Source organism: Candoia aspera, chromosome 7 (genome assembly GCF_035149785.1).
Source record: "Candoia aspera isolate rCanAsp1 chromosome 7, rCanAsp1.hap2, whole genome shotgun sequence".
In the NCBI taxonomy this organism is placed as follows: Eukaryota; Metazoa; Chordata; class Lepidosauria; order Squamata; family Boidae; genus Candoia; species Candoia aspera.
In genome coordinates, this window is record NC_086159.1 from 68,410,676 (window position 1) to 68,435,438 (window position 24,763).

The 24,763-nt window shown below is 39.4% G+C and overlaps 1 protein-coding gene across 1 annotated transcript in view; it reads right to left on the reverse strand.

Moving 5' to 3' along the window:
• Window positions 1-24,763, reverse strand: part of PRKAR2B (protein kinase cAMP-dependent type II regulatory subunit beta) — a 62,647-nt gene that overhangs the window by 28,155 nt on the left and 9,729 nt on the right. The window contains exon 2 of the mRNA XM_063307998.1: window positions 12,079-12,114. Within this exon, the coding sequence (XP_063164068.1) occupies window positions 12,079-12,114 (36 nt within the window). The remainder of the gene's footprint in view (window positions 1-12,078; window positions 12,115-24,763) is intronic.

Genomic DNA, 24,763 nt, shown 5'->3' on the forward strand with positions numbered 1-24,763 from the left:
ACTATGAGGCAATGTTTTTCAACCTGGACAACTTTAAGATGTGTGGACTGGTTGAAAAACACTGCTATAAGGTACCAATCGAAGCGAATATTTGTAGCTCAGGGTTGAACTGTGGAGTCCTTGGTGCTCTCTGAGCCTTGCTGTTTTCTTGCAGACGTTTCATTGCCAGACTAGGCAACATTTGGCACTGAAGATATTGCCTAGTCTGGCAATGAAACCTCTGCAAGAAAACAGCAAGGCTCAGAGAGCACCAAGGACTCCACTGCTATAAGGTGTTCCTTGAGATAATGTAGACTCAGTTATTTGTGACTGTTAAATCACCACTGAAACCTTAAACCAGGCCCAAAACTGACCAACAACCATGGCAGCTGGTGAAGCCCTGGGGTGGCACAATTATATTGGCCAGCTCCAACTAGGAAACTGGTAGCTGTATTTTGGACCATGTGAAGTTCCCAAATCATCTATCAAGGCAACTCTGTACAGACTGCAGAATTCCAACCAACCAAGAGGTTTCTAGAACATGTGAAACTTGATGTGATGTGTAACCCTTGTCCAGAGAATATTCCTGCTAGTATATAAAAGGCACTTTGCATCCCAATGGCTTTTGTGCCTCGTGTGGGAGCAATGAACGCAAGAGCATCTCCAACTACATCTTTAATAAACCTTCCATGAATATTGTTAGAGGGGGGAAAATAACACAGGCCCTTAAATTTTCTTTAATTGATCCCATTGATCCCACTCTCATACTTTGGGCACATCGTCAGCAAACTATGGGCAAACTATGACATCATTCCCTTATTACCCACATAAACAGAAGCCACCAGAGAGATTTTTAAAAAATTAAGTTTTGTTAAATTGATTTTCAGTACTGTAGAGCCTGTAAAACAGCAGTCATGCTTTTTTTAAATTATTCAAACTTTACCAAACCTGATGTCCTTTTCAAGCGATCGGTCTTTCCTGACGATGTGCCCAAAGTATGAGAGTCTAAGCCTAGTTATCTTCACCCCTAGGGAACATTCTGGTTGTATTTCTTCTAAAACCGATTTGTTTGTTCTTCTGGCAGTCCATGGTATTTTCAGCTAGCATAAGGAATCTAAAATACCAATTGAGGCTTCTAAGCAGTACCCAAAGCACAAGGGGTATCAGGAGCAATAAACACATTTATTACAAGTATCTGGTTTCTCTGCTATTTCATAAACTTGTTTTTTTCCCCAATGTTTGATAAGGAAATAGACATACTACAACTTTACCTTACAAAGAATGGAAGGAACGAAATTGGCATCCTTCATAGAGCATTAATTTCCTAAACTTTATGACAGAACCAGCCCTTAATACATGACAAATCATATCTTGGAAGGATCTAGTTGGAACCAATCCTGCCTTCTGACCAAAAATTCATACTTATAACCAGATTTACAGAACATGCAACCTATAGCACAATATTCTAAATTTTACAAGATAACAAAATAATACTTAGGATTATCCAACACAAATTAGAGCTCCACATGGAAAAAGAGATGCCAGATGTTCATGCTGGACTTAGAAAGGGCTGAAGGGCAAGAGACATTATTGCTGATGCATGCTGCATAACTGAGAAAGACAATCAAAAAGAAGTCAATATATACTTTACTGATTATAGAAAGGCCTTTGATTGTATTGACCATATCTAGTTAGGGAATGTGCTTAGGAAAATGAGAATCCTAGAGCACTACGCTCATGCTAAACCCATACCAGAATAGGAAGTCACAGTTCAGATAGAACATGGCAAAGCAGACTGGCTTTTGGTTGACAATGAGACGAGGTTGTATACTCTCAGTCTTCAACTGATATGCTGAATATATACTGAGGCTAGATTAGAAGGAGATGAACATGGTTTCAAAACTGGAGGAAGAAACATCAATAGCCTGCTCTAGGCTAGTGACAATACACTAAAATGCAAATGATCTGTAACCTTGCTAATGAAAATCAAGGAGCACCATGAAAAAATGGGACTAACAACAGAATAACAACAGGTACAGTAACCAGCCTTAGAATTGACAATGAAGAGATTGAAGGAGTGAATAGCTTCTGCCTTTAGAATCAACCATCAACTGTAAAGGAATCTGAGGTCAAGAAATACACCACAGACCAGCACTTGGTGGAGCAGCCATGAAGGCCTTGGAAAAGGTCGTCTATTTACAGTATCTGGCTGCAAAGAGTCAAGACACCAACTTGATGGCATATAATCAAACAAGCAAGCAAACAAACAAACAATCCAGGGCTCTTTTGGCCTTTGCTGTAAGGCAATGAACATCTTATCCTGAAGCTAATTCCAAGACCACACCTGTGTTTGTAAGGAACAGAGATAGCATAGCAGCCATCTGTACATTAAGGAGCTCTTGGCTTGCTTCTGCCCCAGCTTCACACTAAGAAAATATAATTTGTTTGCCAAAAAGTAGAGAAAAGGTGAATAGGGTTGATGAGACTATCCATCATTGCTGCTGCTGTTCTTGTTGTTATTCATAGTACTATTAAAGTAGTATTTATTAAATTATTTTCATATAATAAATATTTGGGGGTCGATGAACAATCTGAAACTTGATGAAGGGGTCGATGAGCTGAAGAGTTTGGGGACTCCTGCCATAGTTAATCCTTGGTTGGTTTGTACTGAAGACAAATACTTTTTGTTTCTGCTGATGTAAAACTTTTTATCAGCTAATCAAGAGGTTACTATATTCAAGTGAACATGAATATAAGAATGGGAACTAGAAGATGCCACGAGGATTAATCAAGGAAAATTATTTGTTTTCCACAAAGTATGTACTCTCTGCCCTATCATATTCAGTGTACAGGTGCTGAACTTGGTTTACTGATTAGCAGCAAAATTCTGATTTATTCCCATCTCTTCCCCTTAATCATGGCAAAACACAGTGTTCTCCATTGTGACAGCTTCAAGGTAAGTTGAACTACAGCCCAGGAGTCCCAACAAACATTGTCACTGACCTGCTGTTTCACCACAATACAAGTTTTGGTCCAGAATATATGAAATGTATCCTATTGGGGAAAACTGGCTTAGCACTATACCTCCACCTAAGACTAACCAGCCTTCCCATTTTAATTCATGTTTCCAGAATCTCTACGGCAGGGTTTCTCAACCAGGGTTCCATGGAACCCTAGAGTTCCACAAGGGGTCACTAGGGGTTCCCTGGAAGATCACAATTTATTTAAAAAATTATTTCAAATTTGTGCAACTTCACATTAAAGAGGTATGTTTCATTATTTTTAGTTTAAGAACACTGTTAATGCATATATGCAGGCCTACGCATGAAACAAATATAATAATTTTGTAACTTTTGGCCTATATTTGAGCCTGAATGTGCAGGGGTTCCCCGAGGCCTGAAAAATATTTCAAGGGTTCCTCCAGGGTCAAAAAGTTGAGAAAGGCTGCTCTAAGGGAATATTTTTCATTTCAGGACTGGTTCACAGCATTCTTTCAGTAGAGTTATCTTTTTTTTAACTGCAGAACGTGCATTATCCCCAATGTGGGCAAATTTGTAGCAATTTATGTGGCAGAGTGCTGGAAAGCATTTGGCCCGAGAGATCAGAAAAATCACACACCAGGCATTTCTATAAAAATAAATGTATTTACAGAAAGCACAAAAACGTATTTACAAGCTTGTGCATTCACACATGCTCAGAGAGGACTGGGAGGAAGGCAGACAGAAAGGAAAACCGAAACTAACAAGCCCAGGCAAATACCTCTCCAGGGCAATTAAAAGCTTTACCTTATATGGTCATCTTTTCACACCGAAAACTAAGGATACTTAAGTTTGACCTTCTGACTCTGCCAGAGTAATTTGTTACTATAGTAACTTGATGGCTTGCTCCTTGCAAAAAACAAGGAAATGCCAACGATTTACGCAACTTGTTAATCAAATGGAAGAAATATTCATACGAAAGATCTAAGCTATTTCAAATTAACTCTATATTGTGAAGAATAAACACTGCTTATCTAAAAGATAAAAAACTTTCAAGGAATTTAGGAGTATCTTACAAGAGGATCAACCTCCCTGCACGGAGAAAGATGAATCACAGAATCATAATGGAACAGATGAGAGAGAGATCATCTGGCCAGTGCAGAAATCCACTAAAACAGCATGACCACATATCTGATGATACTTGTGAAATATGACACTGATTAGGTGCGTGTCCTGAAAACCTAATGAAAAGCTGTATTATGAGGTGACAAGGTGCTATATGCATGAAGGGCTTCACTTGGAATTGGGTGTAGCTGTATCTAATTAAACCACTCATGACTATTTTTATTTGATAAAAAAGACAAAAGTTCTGAAACAAATTGCAGGGTGCTGTATTAAGGGAGGAGGGACATACAGATGTCCTGCTCTTTCTCACGTGTGTTTTTCCCTTCATTTTCTCACTGCCCCGTGAAGCTCTTCCAAGATGTGTCTATAAATGAAATTTTACAATTTCCAGGTGTTCTGAATCAGAGCCAAAGTTTGAAAATTAACAGATTTCTATTGAATTTCTTGTGTTCTCTGTCTGCACCAATGATCATGTCAACCATCAGGTTTCAAGAAACACAATTTTTCATATTAGCCTCTTTTCTATTATGCCAATAAAGGACTTAAGCCAGAGGAAGAAAAAGGAAACTGAACTGTTTACAAGGAAAACATGACTTTTATTTGTAATAAATCTCAAATATATGACTTGTGTGTGGACAATAGTCCAAAATGTCTTCCGGGGGTGGGGGAGTAATTCTGCTCCCCCATATAACAAGGCAACACTTTCCCAGGCATACATATGTGGCCAAAAGTATTGGTCCTCCTCTACTTTTTCCCAAAAAATCCCATTCTGGGAAAATGTCCTTTGGACAGATGAAATAAAATTAGAAGTTTTTTGTATGTTGCAGCAACTCTATGTTCACAGAAGAAAAAAATGATACTTTTCAAAGAAAAGAACACCATCCCTACTGTGAAACACAGAGGAAGCTCCATAAAGTTATGGGGTTGCCTTGCTGCCTCCAGCACCGGGTGCCTTGAATCTGTGCAGGGCAAAATGAAATCAGAAGATTCTCAAGGCATTCTGGAGCAAAACATAGTGCCCAGTGTTAGAAACCTCTGTCTCAGTCACAGGTTGGGTCTTCCAGCAGGATAATGATCCAAAACGTACATCTAAGAGAGCCAAGAATGGTTGAAGAGCAAACCTTGGACTGTTCAGAAGTGGCCTGCTAGGAGTCCTGATCTGAATCCAGTAGAGCATCTGTGGGAAGAGCCATCAAGGCTAAGCCAACTGGAGTATTTGTCCTTGCTCAAGAAGAGCAGGACAAATGGTCAGTTGAGAAGCGTAGAAGTCTTCTTCAGAGCTACAGAAAGCACCTGATTGCAGTTGTTGCCTCAAAAGGGTGTTCTACAAAATATTAGATTAGGAGTACCAATAAGTATGTCCACACCACTTTCATTTGTTTTATTATTTACAACAATATATCAAGTCATACATCAAAAACAAAGAGTCTGCTCTATGGAATAAAGAATGGTGGATGCCACTTACTTGAGTCAGTTTCCACTTATTTCATGGCAAACTGGGATTCTCTGGAAACAAGTGGAGGCATACCAATAGGTTTGGCCACCTCTGTATTAAGAGGTGATCATAGCATGTGTCTGAAACATTAGCTGAAAATCTTGGACAGAAAGACTACAATAAAAAAAAGGAGCTGGGCTTATTATTGGCGCACACCTAGGGTTACCAGATATCTGAACAGGCAAAGGAGGTTACAGACAATTGGAAAGGAGGACAAATGGGGAGAAGGAGGACACACTGTTTAAGTTTCTTGGCATCCAGGACAAAAATTACAGTGAAAAACTGGGGAAAAAATGTACTTAGGCCTACATGTATATGAAATTACTTTTTCCAGCATCAGAAAGACAGGTTTTTCAATCACAGTATTTTTCCAACAAATTTTTATTTTCAAGAACATATGCTAGCAATAATATAGAATCCGCGACCACATGCTTTTCAAATTTCACCACAGAAACGTATGGTGAGTCATTGGTCTTCAGACTACAGTGATCATAGATTTGAAGGGGCTGGATTGAAGCCGATTGCTAGAATCAGGAAATAAATTAAATAATGTAAATCTAGGCTGTCAAATCTGTCGACTGCCAAGGGCACAAAATCACAATATACAAAAGTCTGAATGACTATTGTTGTGAAAATAGTCTCCCCCCCACAAAAAAAACCAAGACACTGAAAAAACCAGACAATATTTGACGTTAAGGCTATGCCTGCCAGACAGAGGACATGGGGAGAAAAAGGACATGTCCTCTCCTTGCTGGATGTCTGGTAACCCTAGGAACACCCAGCACTTGTTCTCATCTCGTAACAAATGTTTAATGAAGCTACAGCAAGCAGCGGGTTTGTGTGGTTCTGCCTTTTCTATTAGAAGAAAGGAACTAATACAAAAACACAGCTGAAACACTGCTGGTGCTCCCATTCATTCTCCTTGGAGATGTTCCCAGCCCAAAATCCCTGTTTGTTAAAAATATCTGGTACTTGGATGGAAGTAGTTACCAGTGAAAAGGGCTGGGCAGCTTGGGCCAAGCGTTTATGCCAAGAAAGATCCTATAGACGTAAAAGATTTATTTATTTTCAAAATACTTGCTTCATTTTTTTTTGTTCGTGTCATACAAGCATGTTACATCCTTTCTCTAGAGATAAAACTCTATTTCTGTACAGAATATATTTTACCTAATTTGAAAAGTCCCACTTAAATTACCCTCATGCATTCTCCCTATTGCTGAATATTAATTGTTCTTTGCTTTACTCAGTACATTAAACTCTTTGAGATATTAACACTATTTCAGTTCATCTTCTACCATATGTTCTCAGATTCCTCTACTCCAGCACCAAAAAACCCCACAATCCAAATAATTTTATGGTACATATGGACACCTGCTGAAACGAACTATTCCTGCCTTGAAGTAAATAAGATCATTGATGGATCTATACCACAACAATCTCTGCTATTAATGACTGCTGCTCTCCCAGCAGGGGTCTCAGCAGGGTGTGATCAAAAAAGTCAAAATGGTGGTCACAACAGTGTGATCAATGCACATAAAAAACAGGTGGGGCTTTGATCACACTTTTGTGGCCATCTTGACTTTTTTGAGCATTCCCTATTTCCTGGAAAGGATTCATTTTCCCAGCTCTTCTATTACCTAAATCTCTTTAATCTAGAAGCTGGGGACTTCCAGATACTACACATGGGCTAATTTCTGAATTATAGTCCAGTTTATGCAACCTGTTCCCTAAAAGATGTTCAGAGGTGGAGAAATGATTTTTTTACATGTTTAAAACATACTTCTGATCAAAAATAATACGAGTAGCCCAAAATACGTAAGAAGCAAGTGCTTCTGTTTCTACAGTATAAGTGTAGTTGGAGGTACTATACACAAAAAAATTCTTTTGGCACAACCCTCTGGGTCATACTGAAATGATACACATTAAAATATAGAAACTCAAGTGTCAGTTTGTTGCAACAGTTCACCCTTGCAGGTTTTAGCTGATTATCTAAATAAATGCAAATATTTACCAGGGCAGGCAGGTGTTCCAACGGTTATAACCTAATAGCATTTCAACACTGATGAAACAAATTGCTGAACACTGCTGTGGCGTACTTACAAATTTAATGCTGATGACAAATAGCAGCCATATTCATCAAATTAGAAATTCTGGCTTCCATTTCATGTTTGTTTTGCTTTCAATGCTTTTCCTGAAAAGCTGTTAGCTCTCATCCTGGTTAGATTTTTTCCCCTTAATTTCCACTAGATAAATAGAAGAGGAAAGAGAAAGAGGCTCTTCTGGCTGTGCAAGATTTCATTTACTGCCATTAGCACATTTCAAGGAGAAATGCAAGGTATTCCAATCCTTTAGGGCACCTGCCAAGGAGGCAAAAAAAATCAATGTGGCTGGCACAGCCATGCAATTGAAGCCCCGCCTCCTTTTTATGTGCCCTGAGAATAAAAGAGGGATGAGGCTTCAATCATGTGGCCACCATCTTGATCTTTTTTACCTCTCCTGCAGATACCCCTACATCCTTTCTCACCTGCAGAGTGAGACATATGAGACTAAAGCAATCAAGATATCTTTTCAACTTTCACTACAGGAATACGTCTTGAGGTATCATCATGCTAAGTGACCTGGACTATTATTCTCAGGACAAAACACCCTCCCTAACAGTTTACCAGTCTGATCTGACACTTGTAACCTGTGTAATTCATTAAATCACTCCAACTTCAGCTACTGTATTTAGAATTTTCCCAAGACAATGTAATAAAAATTGCATTAAAAGGACGACAATTAGATAATGCTTTTCTATCTTTACCTCTGGATACAAGAAGAGAAATCTACAAAGGTTATTTAATTAAATGAATTACTGATTCTTCCTTGATTCAGTTGTATAGGCATGGATGGAAACCTAGGTAGATTATCCTGTTTACCAGAAATTTATGTATCTACCAAACAATTTATGCAACTGTTAAATGTCAGACTCTTAACTTCCATGTAACACTTCCAATTCCTAACCATGGCTAACAGACTATAAGCAGGCAATGACATTACTTAGATTTCCTCTGGGTCTCTTCTAGCATAAATTATATTTTATTTTATTTTATTATATATTTATTGTTTTCTTATTATTTTGTTGTAAACCGCCCAGAGATGGGCGGTGACAAATTTGATTGATTGATTGATTGATAAATAAATAAATAAATAAATGATCATTCCTCCTCTCCTTCCTCTGATAAATCTAAACTATGATTCAGACTATATCTTGACAATAGCTGATGGCACAGACACCTGCAGGGGACAGGTAAAAGTTTGCAAGATGGCAGTGCAGCATTGTGAGTGAGCCCCACCCTTTTGTATATACAGGCAATGTCGCTGCATATGCCAGAGGAGAGAGCTTCCGTCACAATGCCATGCCTGCCATCTTGAAGATTCTGACACATACCCTGCCAACATGGCTGGCTAACGCCAAACAAGCTTGCCCTGAACTAGGACTTTTTTTAACCTATTTCAAAAACCGAACATCATAAGGACCCGACTCAGCATTCCCCATAAGCAGGGTCAATAATTCAGCCCACAGTTGAAAAAACAAAGCATCTCCCATCTTGATCTCTCAAACATCTTCACCAGAAGGTGGCATTTTTGTGAAGACAGCATCAAGCTGAGTCCTTCACTCAGCAACATTTTTTAATGTATGTGAATGACTTGGCTACCCATTGAAAAATCTTTGCGAGAGGGAGGGATCCAGGAAGCCAGGACACAAGAGAGTTTGAAACAATTCTCTACTAACCAACTCCTGCTGTCCCCCTCCCACATTTCTACTCCCCTGAATTTAATAAGCACTGGAGGGGTGGGGAGGTTGGCAATGTGCTGCTGAAAAGGAAGCATCCTGGGTGAAAGATAAAGATGTGACAAGGATTGATTTGTGTGGAACTGTGCCATCACAGCTGCTGTGCCCAATTATGGCTATGTAGAATAAAAAAAACTGTTAATAGTCACAGCATGTTGGCTGGATTATCTGCTAAATAATTAATACCCCATATTATTGTCAGCAGGTGCTTCTACAATTAACCTCTGGCTATTTAATTGGTAGTTCTGCCAAGATGAAGCAGGCCATCCTTAAACATGAATCTAATAGAGAAAAAGAACAATCAAAAACATTTGATCACAAGAATAATATCTGCTAGTAATAGGTTTTGAAGATAGAGAGAGACTCAGTTCCAGATTAGGGAATCTTTTGTTTAGTTTTTTTAAATCTATTCAGGGGGTGCCTGTGGATTAGTCCCAACCAAGAATTTAGTAAATGTTTGGAATATTGCTCTCTCCATTCCAACTTGAAATTGGATCTCTCAAGATTTACTTGGTTCTGGTCAAACTCTGCCTTCATTGTAATTTAAAAATGAATGCCATTCCCAATTCAAGCTGTACAAAAATGTGAACAAAGGAAGAAGAGATGGCTCTGTATCAAGTCCTCTGCAAAAGCTGTTTCTAGATGATTTTACAGTAATGAATTTTGGTCATGGGTTTATCTGCTGCTATTATTCGGACAATATTTAATGTCGTTTATTATATTATTTTAATAGTTTGTAGTCTTAAAATTGTTGGTTGACCAACTGCTCTGTTACATTGGCTTGCTTTAGAAAGACCTAGAGGCCATGATGAAAGTGATTAAATGACACACATAAATAAAATATGAGCTTTCTTTCAAGATAATCCCACACAGAGCTGTCTGCTATGCCACTTTTAGACTCAAAGTGGGAGTCTTCAATAGCAAACCTCACAGAAAATGACAAGGTCAAGGTTTTGCATGATTTAAATACAAACACAAAAACTTTAATATTTGTTGTGTGGCAAGGTTTCCATCTAAAATTGAGGAAAAATCTGACCTCTATGTTAGAAAGTTTTGTACTGCTAGAGCAGGGTTTCTCAAACTTGGCAACTTTAAGATGTGTGGCTAGGGAATTCTGGGAGTTGAAGTCCACACATCTTAAAGTTGCCAAGTTTAAGAAACACTGTGCTAGAGGTTAACTGCCGAATGACAATTGAGAGCCAGTGTGTGGTAGTGCTTAAGCTGATAACTAGGAACAGTGACACCTGGGTTCTAAGTCACCTTCTACCATGGAGCTCCCTGGGTGTAGAGAGTAAGGAAGATGGTGTTGCAAGAGATTTGAGGACACTTTAACCCATATCTTATAGTCTGTTCTTCTTTATATTCCTTTGGGAGTAAGGTAAAGGTTTCCCTTGACATTGAGTCCAGTCGTGTCCGACTCTAGGGGGCGGTGCTCATCTCCGTTTCAAAGCCGAAGAGCCAGCGTTTGTCCGTAGACACTTCCGTGGTCATGTGGCCGGCATGACTACATGCAACGCCATTACCTGCCCGCCAAAGCAGTACCTATTAATCTACTCACATTGGCATGTTTTCGAACTGCTAGGTTGGCAGGAGCTGGGACTATCAACGGGAGCTCACCCCATCACACGGATTCAAACCGCTGACCTTCTGATCGGCAAGCTCAGCAGCTCAGCTGTTTAACCCGCAGCGCCACCGCGTCCCTGCAGTCCTTTGGGAGTAATGTTATACAATATCTTGACAGAACTATTGGGAAAAATTTGGTTTTCAAAGACATGCACACTGCATTAAATTATATACCTACTACTTGGAACTTAACATGTTCTGAACAAAGATGAGTTTTTCATGCTCTAGGACTAACAAAAATAATGTAATGTAATGTGTGTGTACACACACACGATGAACTTGTTGGAAATATGTAAGGTAAGTCCTGAGAGACGAGATAACATTCAGAATCAGCTCAGACAGGTGCCTCCCTGATTCACTGGAGTATAAGAAAGGGGAGAAGATACAGTTCAATCAGACTTGAAATGTTTAAAAGTATTATTTAAGCTAATCTCAATAAACGTAGTTTGAGCCTTCCTGAGGAGTAGATTTCCTGGTCTGGTCTACCTAGTGGGGCTGACACAGGGTGACTTTAAGTCAGTCACTCTTTCTCAGCCCAACCTACCTCAAAGAGTTGTTGTGGGGAAAAAATAAGGGGAGGGAACACCACATACACTGGCTTGAGCTCCTGAAGAAAAGGCAGGATATGAACCAAATAATAAATAACAAATTATCTGCAGAAGAAAGTTGTAGTAGGTTTATGTCTGCATCCTCAAGGGAAATGGGATGTGTGTGCACCCATGTGTGAATATAAATTTTTGTTATACAGAGGTGTGTACATAAGGAGACAAACAGTGTGCGTGAACTAGATCCATAGTAGCAAATTCGAAACTTTTAATGCCACTTAGAATGTCTCCTCTTTGTATTTATAAAATGCATAGGATTTTGTTGCAATGTAGAGATTTTTATTTTCTCTCTTTTTTAAAAAAAAGTGCAACACATAATTTCATTATAAAAAGAAGGCAATATTAGCGCTCTTATATACAATAAGAACATTATATTAAATGACAAATAATAATGTTTCAGGAATCAACTGATAAGACATTTAAATTTAGGAAACTGACCTGATGCTCGTCTAGTGAACCGGTTAATCACTGGAGCTAAAAGAACAAAAGAAAACAGATTTTGTTAGTAACTTCCAAAATAAAAGAAAAATATATATGAACCGTTTTCCAAAATACGTGAACCTGTTTTTTAATAAATTACAGTTATCACAATTCACCTACATAGATATCTGCTAAAATTTAAAGTCCTGCCTGGGATGCAACTGTAACAACTATTTTCTTGGGGGAAAAGAAAACAACGTAATGGGATTCAAAGGAATCAGAAACAAGTAACTTTAGGAGTTTTTTGGGAAACAGAAGCTGAAATGTAAAATTCCACTTTGATCTTCATTTCTCTTTATCTGTCCAAGCCTCAGTCCCCCATCTTCCAAAGCCTCCTTCCTTGCCTATATTTGATAACGTTATTCCCTTCATTTTTTATGCGCATAAGCTTTAATTCAAGGGTATAACCACCAGCCATTAGCCTCCAACGTGAAGTGTTTCAAAACAGAATGTCAGGACCAGAGAGCCACATGCTGTAATAAAGCTGCTGTTTTGCCTCTCCTCAAGGTCTGTGAGTGACACAGATAGCTGAAAAAGCATTGCAATATTCTGTTAAGGCAAAGCAGGCTTATTCCCAGTGATTGGAGAGAACGGAAATAACCACAGACAAGATCAATCTGCAGAAATTCATTGAAAAACATACCCTGGCATTTCTTCATCTTTGCTAGGCACAGTCTGGACTGCAAAGAAGTGAATCAACGGTGCAAATCCCTTCACAAATAGTGCCACTTCCAGCAGCAGTATCAGAAATTCAAATCAATTCCCCCCCCCAAACCTCTATTCACTTCAACAATGTGAATATTGACTTAAACAGCCAGACACTCTTGGGACTGTCTTGAATTCACTGAGTCACTAGTCTACCTTTTCGAAAGATAAACTTATTTATTTATACACTTGTTTATTGCACTAAAGTTACAGCATGGTACTTATTTACTAGAAGAAGTAACCCCAAAGACTAATACCACATGGATTTCCTCCACACCTAAAACCAGAATGCCAGAAATCAAAATACAGAAACATCTAAAAATATTTTGAATATACTTGCATTTTAGAGAGCTGATACTCTAAGCACCATCTTTTTTCCTAGCTAAAATATCCTTTTCTTGAAAGGAAGGGGTTCAAGTTTTGTGACTTTTTCGATTTTCCTCTTCTGCCCTTTCTCTAGCTCAATTACATCCTTTTTCAAATGTGGCAACCAGAACTATACACATTGCTACCAATGAGAAATACCATAGCCTTGTCTAATGGCATAACAATACTGGCAATTTTATTTTCAACTGCTTTCATAATGATCTCTATCATGCAATTTAGCTTTTTCACAATGGCCACACTGAGCCTACACTGTCACTCAGCTGTCCACTACATCCTCAAGGTATTTTTCCTGATTAGCGACAGTCAGTTTAGATTCCATCCATGCATGTGTGAAATTAGGCTTTTTTTTTTTGCCTGGACATGCATTTTAATTTAAGAAAGTATAAAGTGGTGCATTTGCCATTTGATTCACTGTTCACTCATTTCAAAGAAATCCTTCAGGAGCTGCTCACAAGCTCTTCAGGTTTTTACCACCCCAAATAGTTCATATCATCCACAATCCTGGGCATCTCACTGCTTATACCTAAGTCTGACCAACCTAAAATGCACCACTCCTAATAGAGATCCTTGAGGGACTCTGCATCTACTTTTTTCCTTGGAGAAAATCACCCACGTATTCCTATTCTTTGCTTTCTCATTTTTTAACCACTTAGCAGTCCTCCTCTTATCCCAGGACTGCTAGGTTTACTCAAGAGCCTTGGATGCAGAACCTGGTGAAACTTTTTTTTTTAATATCCAGGTATTTTAAGAAGGTGCCTATATCCATGTGACTATCGACATTGTCCATTAACCCCAGAAGGTTGATGAGGTGGGATTTACTTTTGCAGACTCTATGCCAGTTTTTCTTCAGGAAGGCCTTTTCTGGTCTGACCCTCCATTTCTTCTTTGGTTACTGTTGCTACCAATTTGCCTAGAACAAATGTTAAGCTCTCTGGTTTATTATTTTGCAATTCTCCCCAGGTTCTTTTTTAAACTATGGCATTATACTGGCTACCTACCAATCCTCTGGCACTGACTGAGTGACAGCTTATATATTTTTGCTAAGAGTTCAGCAATTTCCCATTTGAGTGGGAAAGAATCCTTGAGTGGATGACATCATGAGCTGTCGAATGGTTAATGCTAAGTTTCTCAAGATGTCTTAGAATATCTTCGTTACTTCAATTTGCTTAGATTCTAATCCTTTCTTGGGTAAGTCCATAAAGGCTGTCTTTATGCTGTCTCTATCTATGCTGTGTCACCCCTTTCTTTGCTTTGCCCAACCACTTTACATATATTCATATTGAAAGCCAGCAAAGAAGTTCCTATTGTTCCATTCAATTTTTGTTATACATTCATCAAATAATGATAATAGAAATATAGAATTAAAGGATCCTTCTCCTCCTCCTCGGCCTTCACTTTGCTTTTCTTATCATCTCCTTACACTTTTTCTGCCAGAGTTTACACTTTTTGTTGTTGCTGTTGCTCTCCTCCTTGCAACTGTTTTCCATTTTCTGAAAGAAACTTCTCTTCTACTCTTTCTGGATGCTTCTGCAAAGCTATGCTGGATGGTTCCTGGAGTTGGTTCACCCTTTCTTACATTGTGCAATGCATCCGAAGTGAATCAATTCTTGTGATTTTAACATCTAGGCACTATGAAAAGATTTGGCCTTTTTGACTTTCCCTTTCCATCTCTCTCTCTCTCTTCTATTAGTCCCCTCATTTTGCAGGGGACTCTTTTATAGCCAAATGTGACTGTCTTGGACTCTACTAGCATTTCCCAGTTGCATGTATATTAAATGTAATGGTGTTATGGTCACTCTACTATTGGTTTTACAACAATTAAATATCACATCAGATCACTGTTATCATTTAGGTTAAATCTAGGATTGTCTCCCTTCTAGCTTCTAGCAGGTTCAGTCTTACATGCACGCAATTTGCACACCTACCATATGCCCACCTGTCTGTGTTTCTAATGGTTGAATCATCCAGAACCAAAAGCCTAGTTCAACCACCATGGTTTCAAGGATATAAACATATTGGTTCATCTGCCTCATCTTCTTTGCCACTTTAATTAAGTCTGTGGCTAACGTATTTTTACAGAATAAAGATAGATGAAAGTGGTGAAAAACAATCCTATATTGTCCAACCCAAAGTGTCACATTTCGGAAGTAGTATGGTCTTCATTCATCCCCCAGAGTCCTCCTGAAGAGTTGCATTTTTACATCTCTTTGAAAATATAACAAAGAGGGAATGATTCAGATACCAAGAGATAGGCTTTTCCACATACTGACAACAAGATCAGTGTAGATGACACTTCCTTGGCAGAAGGACCTTCAGAGACTTGCCAGGTGCTAGTGCTCACTGTACCAAGCACAAACCTGTAACTTGTGCAGAAGAAGCAGCTAGTCATACATTCCACACTCCATGGAAAGCACCTTCTTCCCTGTTTTCCTACTAATTCTTGTTACAGCTTTCTGCTTGTATACTCATTACTGCTGGTAACTTTGCATTCTTCTTTAGAAGCTGTTTGTCCTAAAATATAGCCCCTATATTTTTACAGCGTCTGGAACCCTGGTTCCTCATACAGTCACTAACCTCACTTTGACGATTAATATCTGCAGATGGGTGATCAGCATTCTCCTCCTATTCTTCCTCTCATAAAACTCCTGTTGCTGTTTGCCTTCCTGTTCATTCATTGATTGCAAGTTCCCAACTGGGAGGGTTGAAACCAGTAAGACCAGTTGTAAAGAGTCTGAGATCAGACAAGTCTATATCAAAACACTCCACAAATGTCCTCAACGTCCTGGGCTAAGAAACAGGTAGCAAAATGTCCTTTATCATATAAGGGAAGAAGAAAGAAATGTAGGGTTGAAGCTCTGGAGCAGCAATATGAATAAGGCTAGATTCCTAGATTCTGCAGTAGCTAATCATCATTGTTACCAAAACAGCTAATCTGAGCCCATTCTTAAATCTTCTGCTATTAAGATCATGCTTGTGTGCATTTCTAGAGAGAGATGTATTGCCATACCCAAGGTGAATTTCTGACAACTGTCTCTTCTTTTTCCAGAGTGTTGACATTAAGGGTTGAAGCAGGTGAAGTAGGAATCAGTGGGTCCCAGGTGAGAGCTGGCTGTTATGCAAACATACTTCTGCTCAGTTTCAAAGCTATGAAGCCCTTCATCAAGTGTCCATTATTTCAGAAGGGCAGAAGGAAAAGGCCACAAGTTTAAAACAGAAAGCATAAAAGTCTTTTACATCTTGACACAAGCAATGGGCAATCAGATGTGGTGCACAAGTTCATTCCTGTCTGCACTGAAGATTCTAATCTAGGCACAAGCTACGTCTGGGGGTTTTCAACCAAGCCAGCAGAGGAGTAGAGCAAAGCCTTGAAGTATCAAGAGAGCTGTGATTTACTGCCAATCTCTGGTCAGGAAGCCTGACACTAGCTGGGACTGAACTTCAATGGAGCTAATCAACGCCACAAACTCAGAAGCTCCCCTTTCTATTTGCCCTCCTGTTTGCTTGCTCTGATCAGAAGCTCCCAAATTCTCTCCATTATATTCCAAAAAGTAGATGGCACCAAAGCAAAACAATGGGTAGGGCAGGTGCCATGAGCAGCTCCATTTTTTATGGTTTTATTGTATTGCTACGAAAGCAAATTATTAAATTAAAAACAACAGACAACACCACAAAGACTGCATCTGGGTTCACATATGATTTCGATAGGGATAGGCACCATGATGCTGCACTATCCCCAGAGGATCATTTGTAACAAGTTGAGATTTTTGTCAAAATGACCAAATGTTCAATGCAATATTGCAATGCAAGCTCCACGCCTTATGTAATAGCGTGCAACGTCATTATTAATGAGGCAGAGTTTGCGCTGTGATGTTGTGCACGTTTCATCATCTGCCCTCCTCTCTTGCTGCACCTGTGGACATCCAAGTATGCCCAATTACGCCCACAGGTACCTATGCTTGCATCCTCAATGTGTCCTGCTGAAATTTATTATTTATTTTCTTTCAGCCACATAGGGGGGACAAGGGAGAAAGATATAGACTGTACTAGTTCTGCTTAGAAATGGAGACAGTAATAGATAGTCAGGAAAAGGCTGGCAATAACCCAACCAGGCGTGATAAGGAAGTTGGGGGACCAGGGGTGGTGGGCACAATCCCATAGAACTGAAGAGGAAACAATGGTAAGATCTAGGAACAGAGTGTTGCATAGTCTACCTGCAGGAGTTAGGAGGTGTGAAGCATCCAATCTGAAAGGAGCAGGCAAGCAGAGAGGGCATCTATATGTGCCTTTTAAAGAGTTGTTTGTGTGTGCGCATGCATTTCTGTGTGTAAGACAAGACATGGAAGCATGTATCTCCTGTCCTGGCATTGTGCTGAGAGAGAGATTTTGGAGCTCAGCTTGAATCAGAAGTTCACAAAAGCAGGTCTCCTGGGCCATGTATCCAGGATCCTTGATCAGATGCTTGTCTTACAACTGACTTTCTGTGGAACAGGTTTCTATTGCAAAAGAAAAGGAGAGGGTCAAGCTATAGGCTTCTGTTATGAGGTCAGGCCCAATCTCTGCCCTCTCCTCAGAATCCCAGACATGTTATTTCTCTTTTGACCTTCCGCATTTTGCCTTTCTATGAAATGGGTACTTTATGACTGGCTGCCACATCACAGCTGTGATTTCATGAATCAGCAGTAACCGCCATGTTTGTGATGCTTCTGACACAAATAAATAAAAACACATCTAACAACCTCATATGTAATCTGAAATTAATTAAGAAGCTGCAGTAAGAAAATATTTTCTACTGTATGGCATCCACCTTCTTTAGGTAAGCTAAAAACTCAACACTGTGCTACAGTGACAGTTTGTTTGAAAATCAACCTGCTATGAAAAACAAGTGAAGTATTTTGGTTCACAGGGAATTGCTTTCTGCCCTGCTGTGAAGAACCACAAACTGCCTGTGATAGAAGACCAAGTAACAGTTGCAACAAGGTAATATAGGCATGAAGGACAAATAATCCCTGCATTCATGCTTCTGCAACATGATCATTTCATTCCCAATATCATAAAAAAGAAAACATCTCCAATTCAAGCACTGTATTAAAACAGAAGCCCAGGAATAACAGCTCTTTTTCAATCTTCCAACAATCTGGCCATAACCTGACCAGCTCACCTAAAAGCACACCTCAAAAAGGGAGAATAACCAGAAAGAGTTTAAAAAGAGAAATCAAACAGTTCAGAACAGGAACGAACAAAGAAAACCGTGGCATCTGCAGTATCTTGCTGCTCTTGTCAAAATGACAAAAGCAGCGTTGCCCCTTGCCCCATTGTGCTGCAAGCCCCACTCCTTTTGCATGTGCATGCGAGGTCATCAAAGAGGTATAACAGGAGGGGATGTGTTGCTAATGGTGCAGGGATGCCTTTGTTACCTTGCTTCCCTTGTGAAAGCTGCTGAGCCCAACTGTCTGATTCAGTCCCTCGGTCAACAACTAGTTTTATAAGAGGACTATGAACTATGAAGAAACGAGAAGGGGTTGGATCATGTTATTCATTGTTTTCATTTACACAACCACCATTCCTTCATTTCTCTTGCCTCCAGGTTAGCAACTGGACAATGGATACTCTTTGGATGCCCAGATTTGGTCTGGAAGCTAAATGTCAATCCCAATCTCATCCTTCAATTGATGGAGGACTCTCAAGAAACACGGAACTTATAAAAGAGAAAGACATACCCAACAAGGCCCTGCTTCCTATCCTCATATGACGGAAGACCTTTTAATGTCTGCAAAGATTTTTTATTGCCTCGATCTATATCTGATAGGCAAAGACAAAGAACTTCTAAAATTATGGGTTGCACCTCTTCAAATTGCATATTGGTGCCCCATAGCACATCAAGCTCTCATCCCATACAGACAGGGAATTAATTATGAAATAATAAGAATTTAGCCTAAACTTGGATTTGCTGTGGAATTAGATCCTTATGCTTAATTCCTGAAGGCAAATTCAAGTTTCTTTATTTTGCTCATTGGCCAGCAAAACAAAGGTTTAAAAAGTAATATTACAACTGTCCCACTGAAATAATAATCTACATACTATAAGAATGGACTAAAATGTCTGATTCTAAGACAGAACTAAAATCATAATTCCAATACAACTAAGATAGTAAGTTTGAGATTTTAAACATGAAAGTGAATATAGTGAAAATTTATAAATACAGGTAAAACTATGATGACTTAAAATAGATAAAAATAAGTAAAATGATAGAATCATTATTATCACTAAAATCTATAAGAAAACTTGTATTTATTTTGTAACTATAAGGACTATAATGATATACTATAAAATAAAATAGTATAATAAAATTAATTGTAACTTAAAAAGCTAAAGAGCTAAAAGGACTGAATGGAATGACTGGTTTTCTGCATTATTAAGGGCGACTCTAGCAATTGATAATAATCAAAATAATCAAAATCAATAATCAATAAAAGTGCATATAAACACAATGCATGGATTGTTTAATTCACCAGTTTGTATATGCCAGGCATGAGTAATCTTTTGGCGGCCAACAGCCACATTTAATATTTGATCTGCTTATTTTAAGGCTTACCCTACAATTCCCATGTGTATGGCAATTAGGAAAATGCTGCTGGTTTCAGTTAGTACAGATGCAGAGGGCCACAAAAAAGGGGATTCAAGGCCACAGACTGCCCAGTCTTGCCATATGCTAATCATCTCCTTTTACAGTCTAAAACACCAATCCCAGTAAGATTCCAATTTTCATATATTGCAAACCTTTCTGCCTTAGTTTTCATAACACATTGCAGGAAATGCACGATCGGTATCAATATTTGTTACTAGACCAAATATGCTTCATCCAGCAATGAAATTCACTTCTCAAATCATCATTCTCTACTTCCCCTTCCAAAGTACCACATGAAGTTATGAGCTAACAAATTGAAGAATTTCTCTTATAAATTCCAACTGCCAGAAACTGCACAAACAGTCCAACTATTACTTTGTGTCTGGACTGAGCATCTTACAAGCATGTGATGATAGGCACCTTCAGCCCAATTTTGAAACATTTCTGTGAGTGACCCAGTCAGACCTCTGGCAAGAACTATCTGTTCCTTCTTTAACCGTTTGCTGAGTGAGGAAGACAGGAAAGGCCAAAAGTGGACAGCTGTAAAATGTAAAAGTCTGCTACTTTGGAGCTCCAGGTATCTCTAGCATGGAGCTTTCCAGTTAGGGCAGAAAATTAGGTCTGGGTTACAAGAAAGGTAAGAGCTTCAGAACAGCTTTCACACAAGGTTTTCACTGGGTCATCACCCATCTCAGTACAAGATTTTACAGAAGGGGTTCCAGATGTCACCTCCTACTTGAATCCCTCCAGTTTTTTTTTCCACTGATTTTTAAACATTTTCTTTCCACAGAAAACACACTAAGGAGGCAGATGGAACAGTTGCCCAATGAGTTTTGACAGGTAGCATTAAAAGCCACCCACCCAGAGACAACTCAGATAACACTTCTTGGCTAAAGCATAGACATAAGCATGTCTAACTTAATCTGAGAATCTTCTTGTTGGCATCATCTCTCATCCAAAGAATGATATCCTTCTTGTCCTTAAAGGAGAGGGCAACAATATAATACAGGCTGGACTTGTTCTCCAGGACAACTGCTTCTGGCAATATAGGACACTTGCCATTAGTATGTTTCCTGTGAGAAAAACCACTCAGCAAGGATGCCATCTCTCCAACGGGAAGAGAGTCTAAGTAGCATCATGCTGAAGCACCTGCCCCACTCCATCAGATATCTGGGCTTAATCAACTGTGGCTCCTCTCAGACTGCTTCCTTTTTCCTTGTACAAGCACATTAGCAAGCCATGGAAAATTAAGGTAAGCCACACGTACAGACTCTGGAGTTCAAGGCATAATTACATGGAATGGAGATGGGGAGTGGCCAAACCTGATAAGCTTGAGGATGTGAAAAGAAAGTTAAATGCAATAAATTCAAATTCATTTTAGAGCACATCTGAATTGGCCTTATGACAGGACTGGGCAATCTTTGGAAATTGGTGGGCATGGCTGGTCACATTTCCCAGAAGGTAGGTGAGTTTTCTAGAAGTGGTTTCACAAGGGTAGGTGAAACGGGTCATTCTGAAGAAAGCAGCATCATTAAGCAACACAACACTCTCTCCTCTCCCGTGTCTTTTGTATGTGCACTGCGACACACACACACATCCCAAAGGGGCAGTGTTTGCAGATGCTGCAGACAGCCATGCTTCCCAGATGCTCTCCCCCATCCCAGTGGAACCTACGTGGACCCAGGGGCATCCCTGCAAATAGGTACAGTTTTGCTTTGCATTGCAATGCAATGTGCCAGCTTCCTAATGTATTTCTTTTACTAATTTCTTATCAATTTAAAGGAAATGTTGGTTGGTTGATTGACTGATTATGTGCCATCAAGTCATGTCAACTCTAGCAACTACACAGAGTTTCTCCGCGACAGTCTGTTCCTAACCTGGTCCTTCAGGTTTTCCAACGGTAAATGAAATGTAAATGAATAAAATTCTTGTACTCTTTTATTGACTTTGTTTAAAAAGTCAGATGGCACAGAAGGCACAGGAGGTGTTTCCTACCTCAGTTTAAGACCATTCCAACCCAGATGTGCTCTACAGTTTCAGTCTAAAAACTGTTACAGACTCCTGGGCCTGGTTTCCTGTCCCAGATCTATCCTAACAACAATCCAGTTAAATCAATTACACTGAAAGACAGTGTCTGGTCCAAATTCACTTAATGAGTTCTGAGGCTGAGATGGGATTTAAATCCAGGGCACTCCAGTCTTAGCTGTGAGACATCTTCTCCCTGTCCATTTTAATGGGAAGAGAAATCTGCAAATATATTCTTTTATTCCTTTGAAGCGGCCTCCTCTGCTGACAGAAACAAGAAACCTCTTGGGGATTAAGAATTCAAGACACATGCTGGCATTCCCAAGACAGTTTTGCACATCAGGGAAGGAACTATAACACTCAGAGAAATGGTAGCAGTGAAAAAAAATCAGCTTTGATTTGAACCAAAGGCTGAAGAACTGACTTACAAAAGGGTGCTACCACTCCCATCTCTGTACTGGCAAAATAATTTTAGGATCCAACAACTCAAGCTGTGTCATGATGTCTCTTGTGATGTAGCAAAAAGCCAACAAGATATACAGTACATTGAGGTAAAACAGAGGCACATCTCTTTTAACAGGCCTGATTATTACACCATAAAACTGTGTATTTTCAGGAGCGTGTCCTTTTACTCTTTCAGAGAGACTGTGCCTTGCTATTGTTTCGTTGCTAGGGAGACCGGCGTGCGTCATCCAAAGTACTGAGCACCTATGAACATGCCATGTTTTTCTTAAGATCTAGCCACCCAACCAGCATCTAAATTAAGGGGTCATTTCTTCAGCGTTCTGGAGGAACCTTCAGACCAGATGATCACACTAGAAGCAACTGCAGATCTTGAAGTGCAACTAATTTGCAGACTTAGCAGCAAAAGGTTAGATGGGTCTACATTAATGTGCATATGTACACAGACACACCGCACGTGGCAACTGGGGAGAGATAGTAAAAAAGATGGCAAGTACAACTGTCACACTGTCCCTCACACCATCCTGCAGTGCACAACTGGTAATACCAACAGGCCACTGAAGCCAATTTTACAACTGCTTAATGATAAAGGACAGTTTTAAAAATGGGTTTGTTCTTATGTTTTCATCTCAGTTCCTTTTAGTGATAACATCAGGACTATATTTCCCTTTTTTTCCAGAGGGAAGATGTTTTCCCACTCAATTCCTGTAGTCATAACTGTAGTAGCAAGTTTCAATTTAGCATGCATATTCATATGTACAGGCTATTGCTCAGAATTAACATAGCAGTTTAGTATCTGGAAGTAAGTGCACTGGACGCTTCACAGCAATTTAAAATATAATTTGAGATTGTAATGCTGTACCTAATTTATTGAGAATAAGCCCCACTAAATTCAATGGGATTGCCTAATAAAACAGGTCAGGACTACGCTCTTTACATTGTATTTGATACACGGATGCTCAGCCTAACGCATTTTATTCCAATATGCTTTCAAAGCCAAGGATGATTCTTCAAGTCCTCACATAAATACATATAACATAGATCATTTTAAATATATTTCCCAACTACTTTATTCCCAGTTTTTTGCAGTCTTTTTTTAAGGAACCACTTTCAGAACTCAGAAATGTGAAATATCCTTTTAAAAAAAGGAATACTGCTGTTATAAGGTTATTCCGCAGTTTGAGATTATATGTGATATTTCTATGCTTTAAAAATTCCAAGTCAAAATGTTCCCAATACCTAATACCAAACAGTAGCATCTTGCAATGCTTACTGCCAACCTTTCAAAGGCTAGCAATCAACAAAACTAAAACACTGCAGTATCTTGGTATCTATGTAATTCTTTTCTATTTATGGAATTTCAGACAATAGGTTGTGCTTCTTACAAACTGCTCTCAGTACAAAACCAGTACAGACATCAATGCATGTGTTTGTGTGTTTACATGGAAAGTAATGCTGGAAAACTAATACAGGTAGCCCTCGACTTACAACCATTCGTTTAACAACCGTTTGAAGTTACAACGGCACTGAAAAAAGTGACTTACGACCGGTCCTTGCACTTACAACTGTTGTGGTGTCCCCACAGTCACGTGATCAAAATTTGGGTGCTTGGCAACCAGCATGAATTTACAGCAGTTGCAGTGTCCCGGAGTCACACGATCACCATTTGCCACCTTTCCAGCTGACTTCCAACAAGCAAAGTCAATGGGGGAAGCTGCGCTTATCGACTGAGTGATTCTCTTAACAACCGCTGTGATTTGCTTGACAGCCACGGCAAAAAAGGTTGTAAAATTGGGTGTGACTCACTTAACAACCACATTACTTAGCAACAGAAGTTCCGGGCCCAATTATGGCTGTAAGTTGAGGACCACCTGTACTTCCCAGCATGGAAACATTGACTCGTTGCCACCTTTTCAGAATCCCAATCCAGAGACTGGAATGAAACCAAACCACTGATGAGGAACCCCCAGCAGCAGCATCCTCTTCCAGCAACCATCAAGCCAATCACCTTTCTATTTCACTGCCTAGAAGAATTCTCTTCAGAACAAAGGCAGGTACATCCCACAATCTCTTGGCTCCTCAACAGTAAAGATAAAGTTATGTCCTGGTTTCACATTCTTGTTGTTTTCTGAGCAACAATATGGAAATAATTTGCCATTGCCTTCTTCTGGATGTTTTCTCATTTTCCCAGTCTAAACCACAACCCTAAAATCTCGTGGTCTCCTATCCAACTACCAATCAAGTCTGACCTTGCTTAGCTTTTTTGGATTTAACCAAAATGCTGCCACTTGCTGTGGTGGGAAGATTTTGAACAAACAATCCCCCTTCCCCAATGTTTAAAAAATGAAACTTTAAGTTCCAGGGACATCTTGAAGGTGCTTCTTCCATAGAAATAATTAAGTTTGGTGATATCTCTCAGAAACACTCCATGAGCAACCA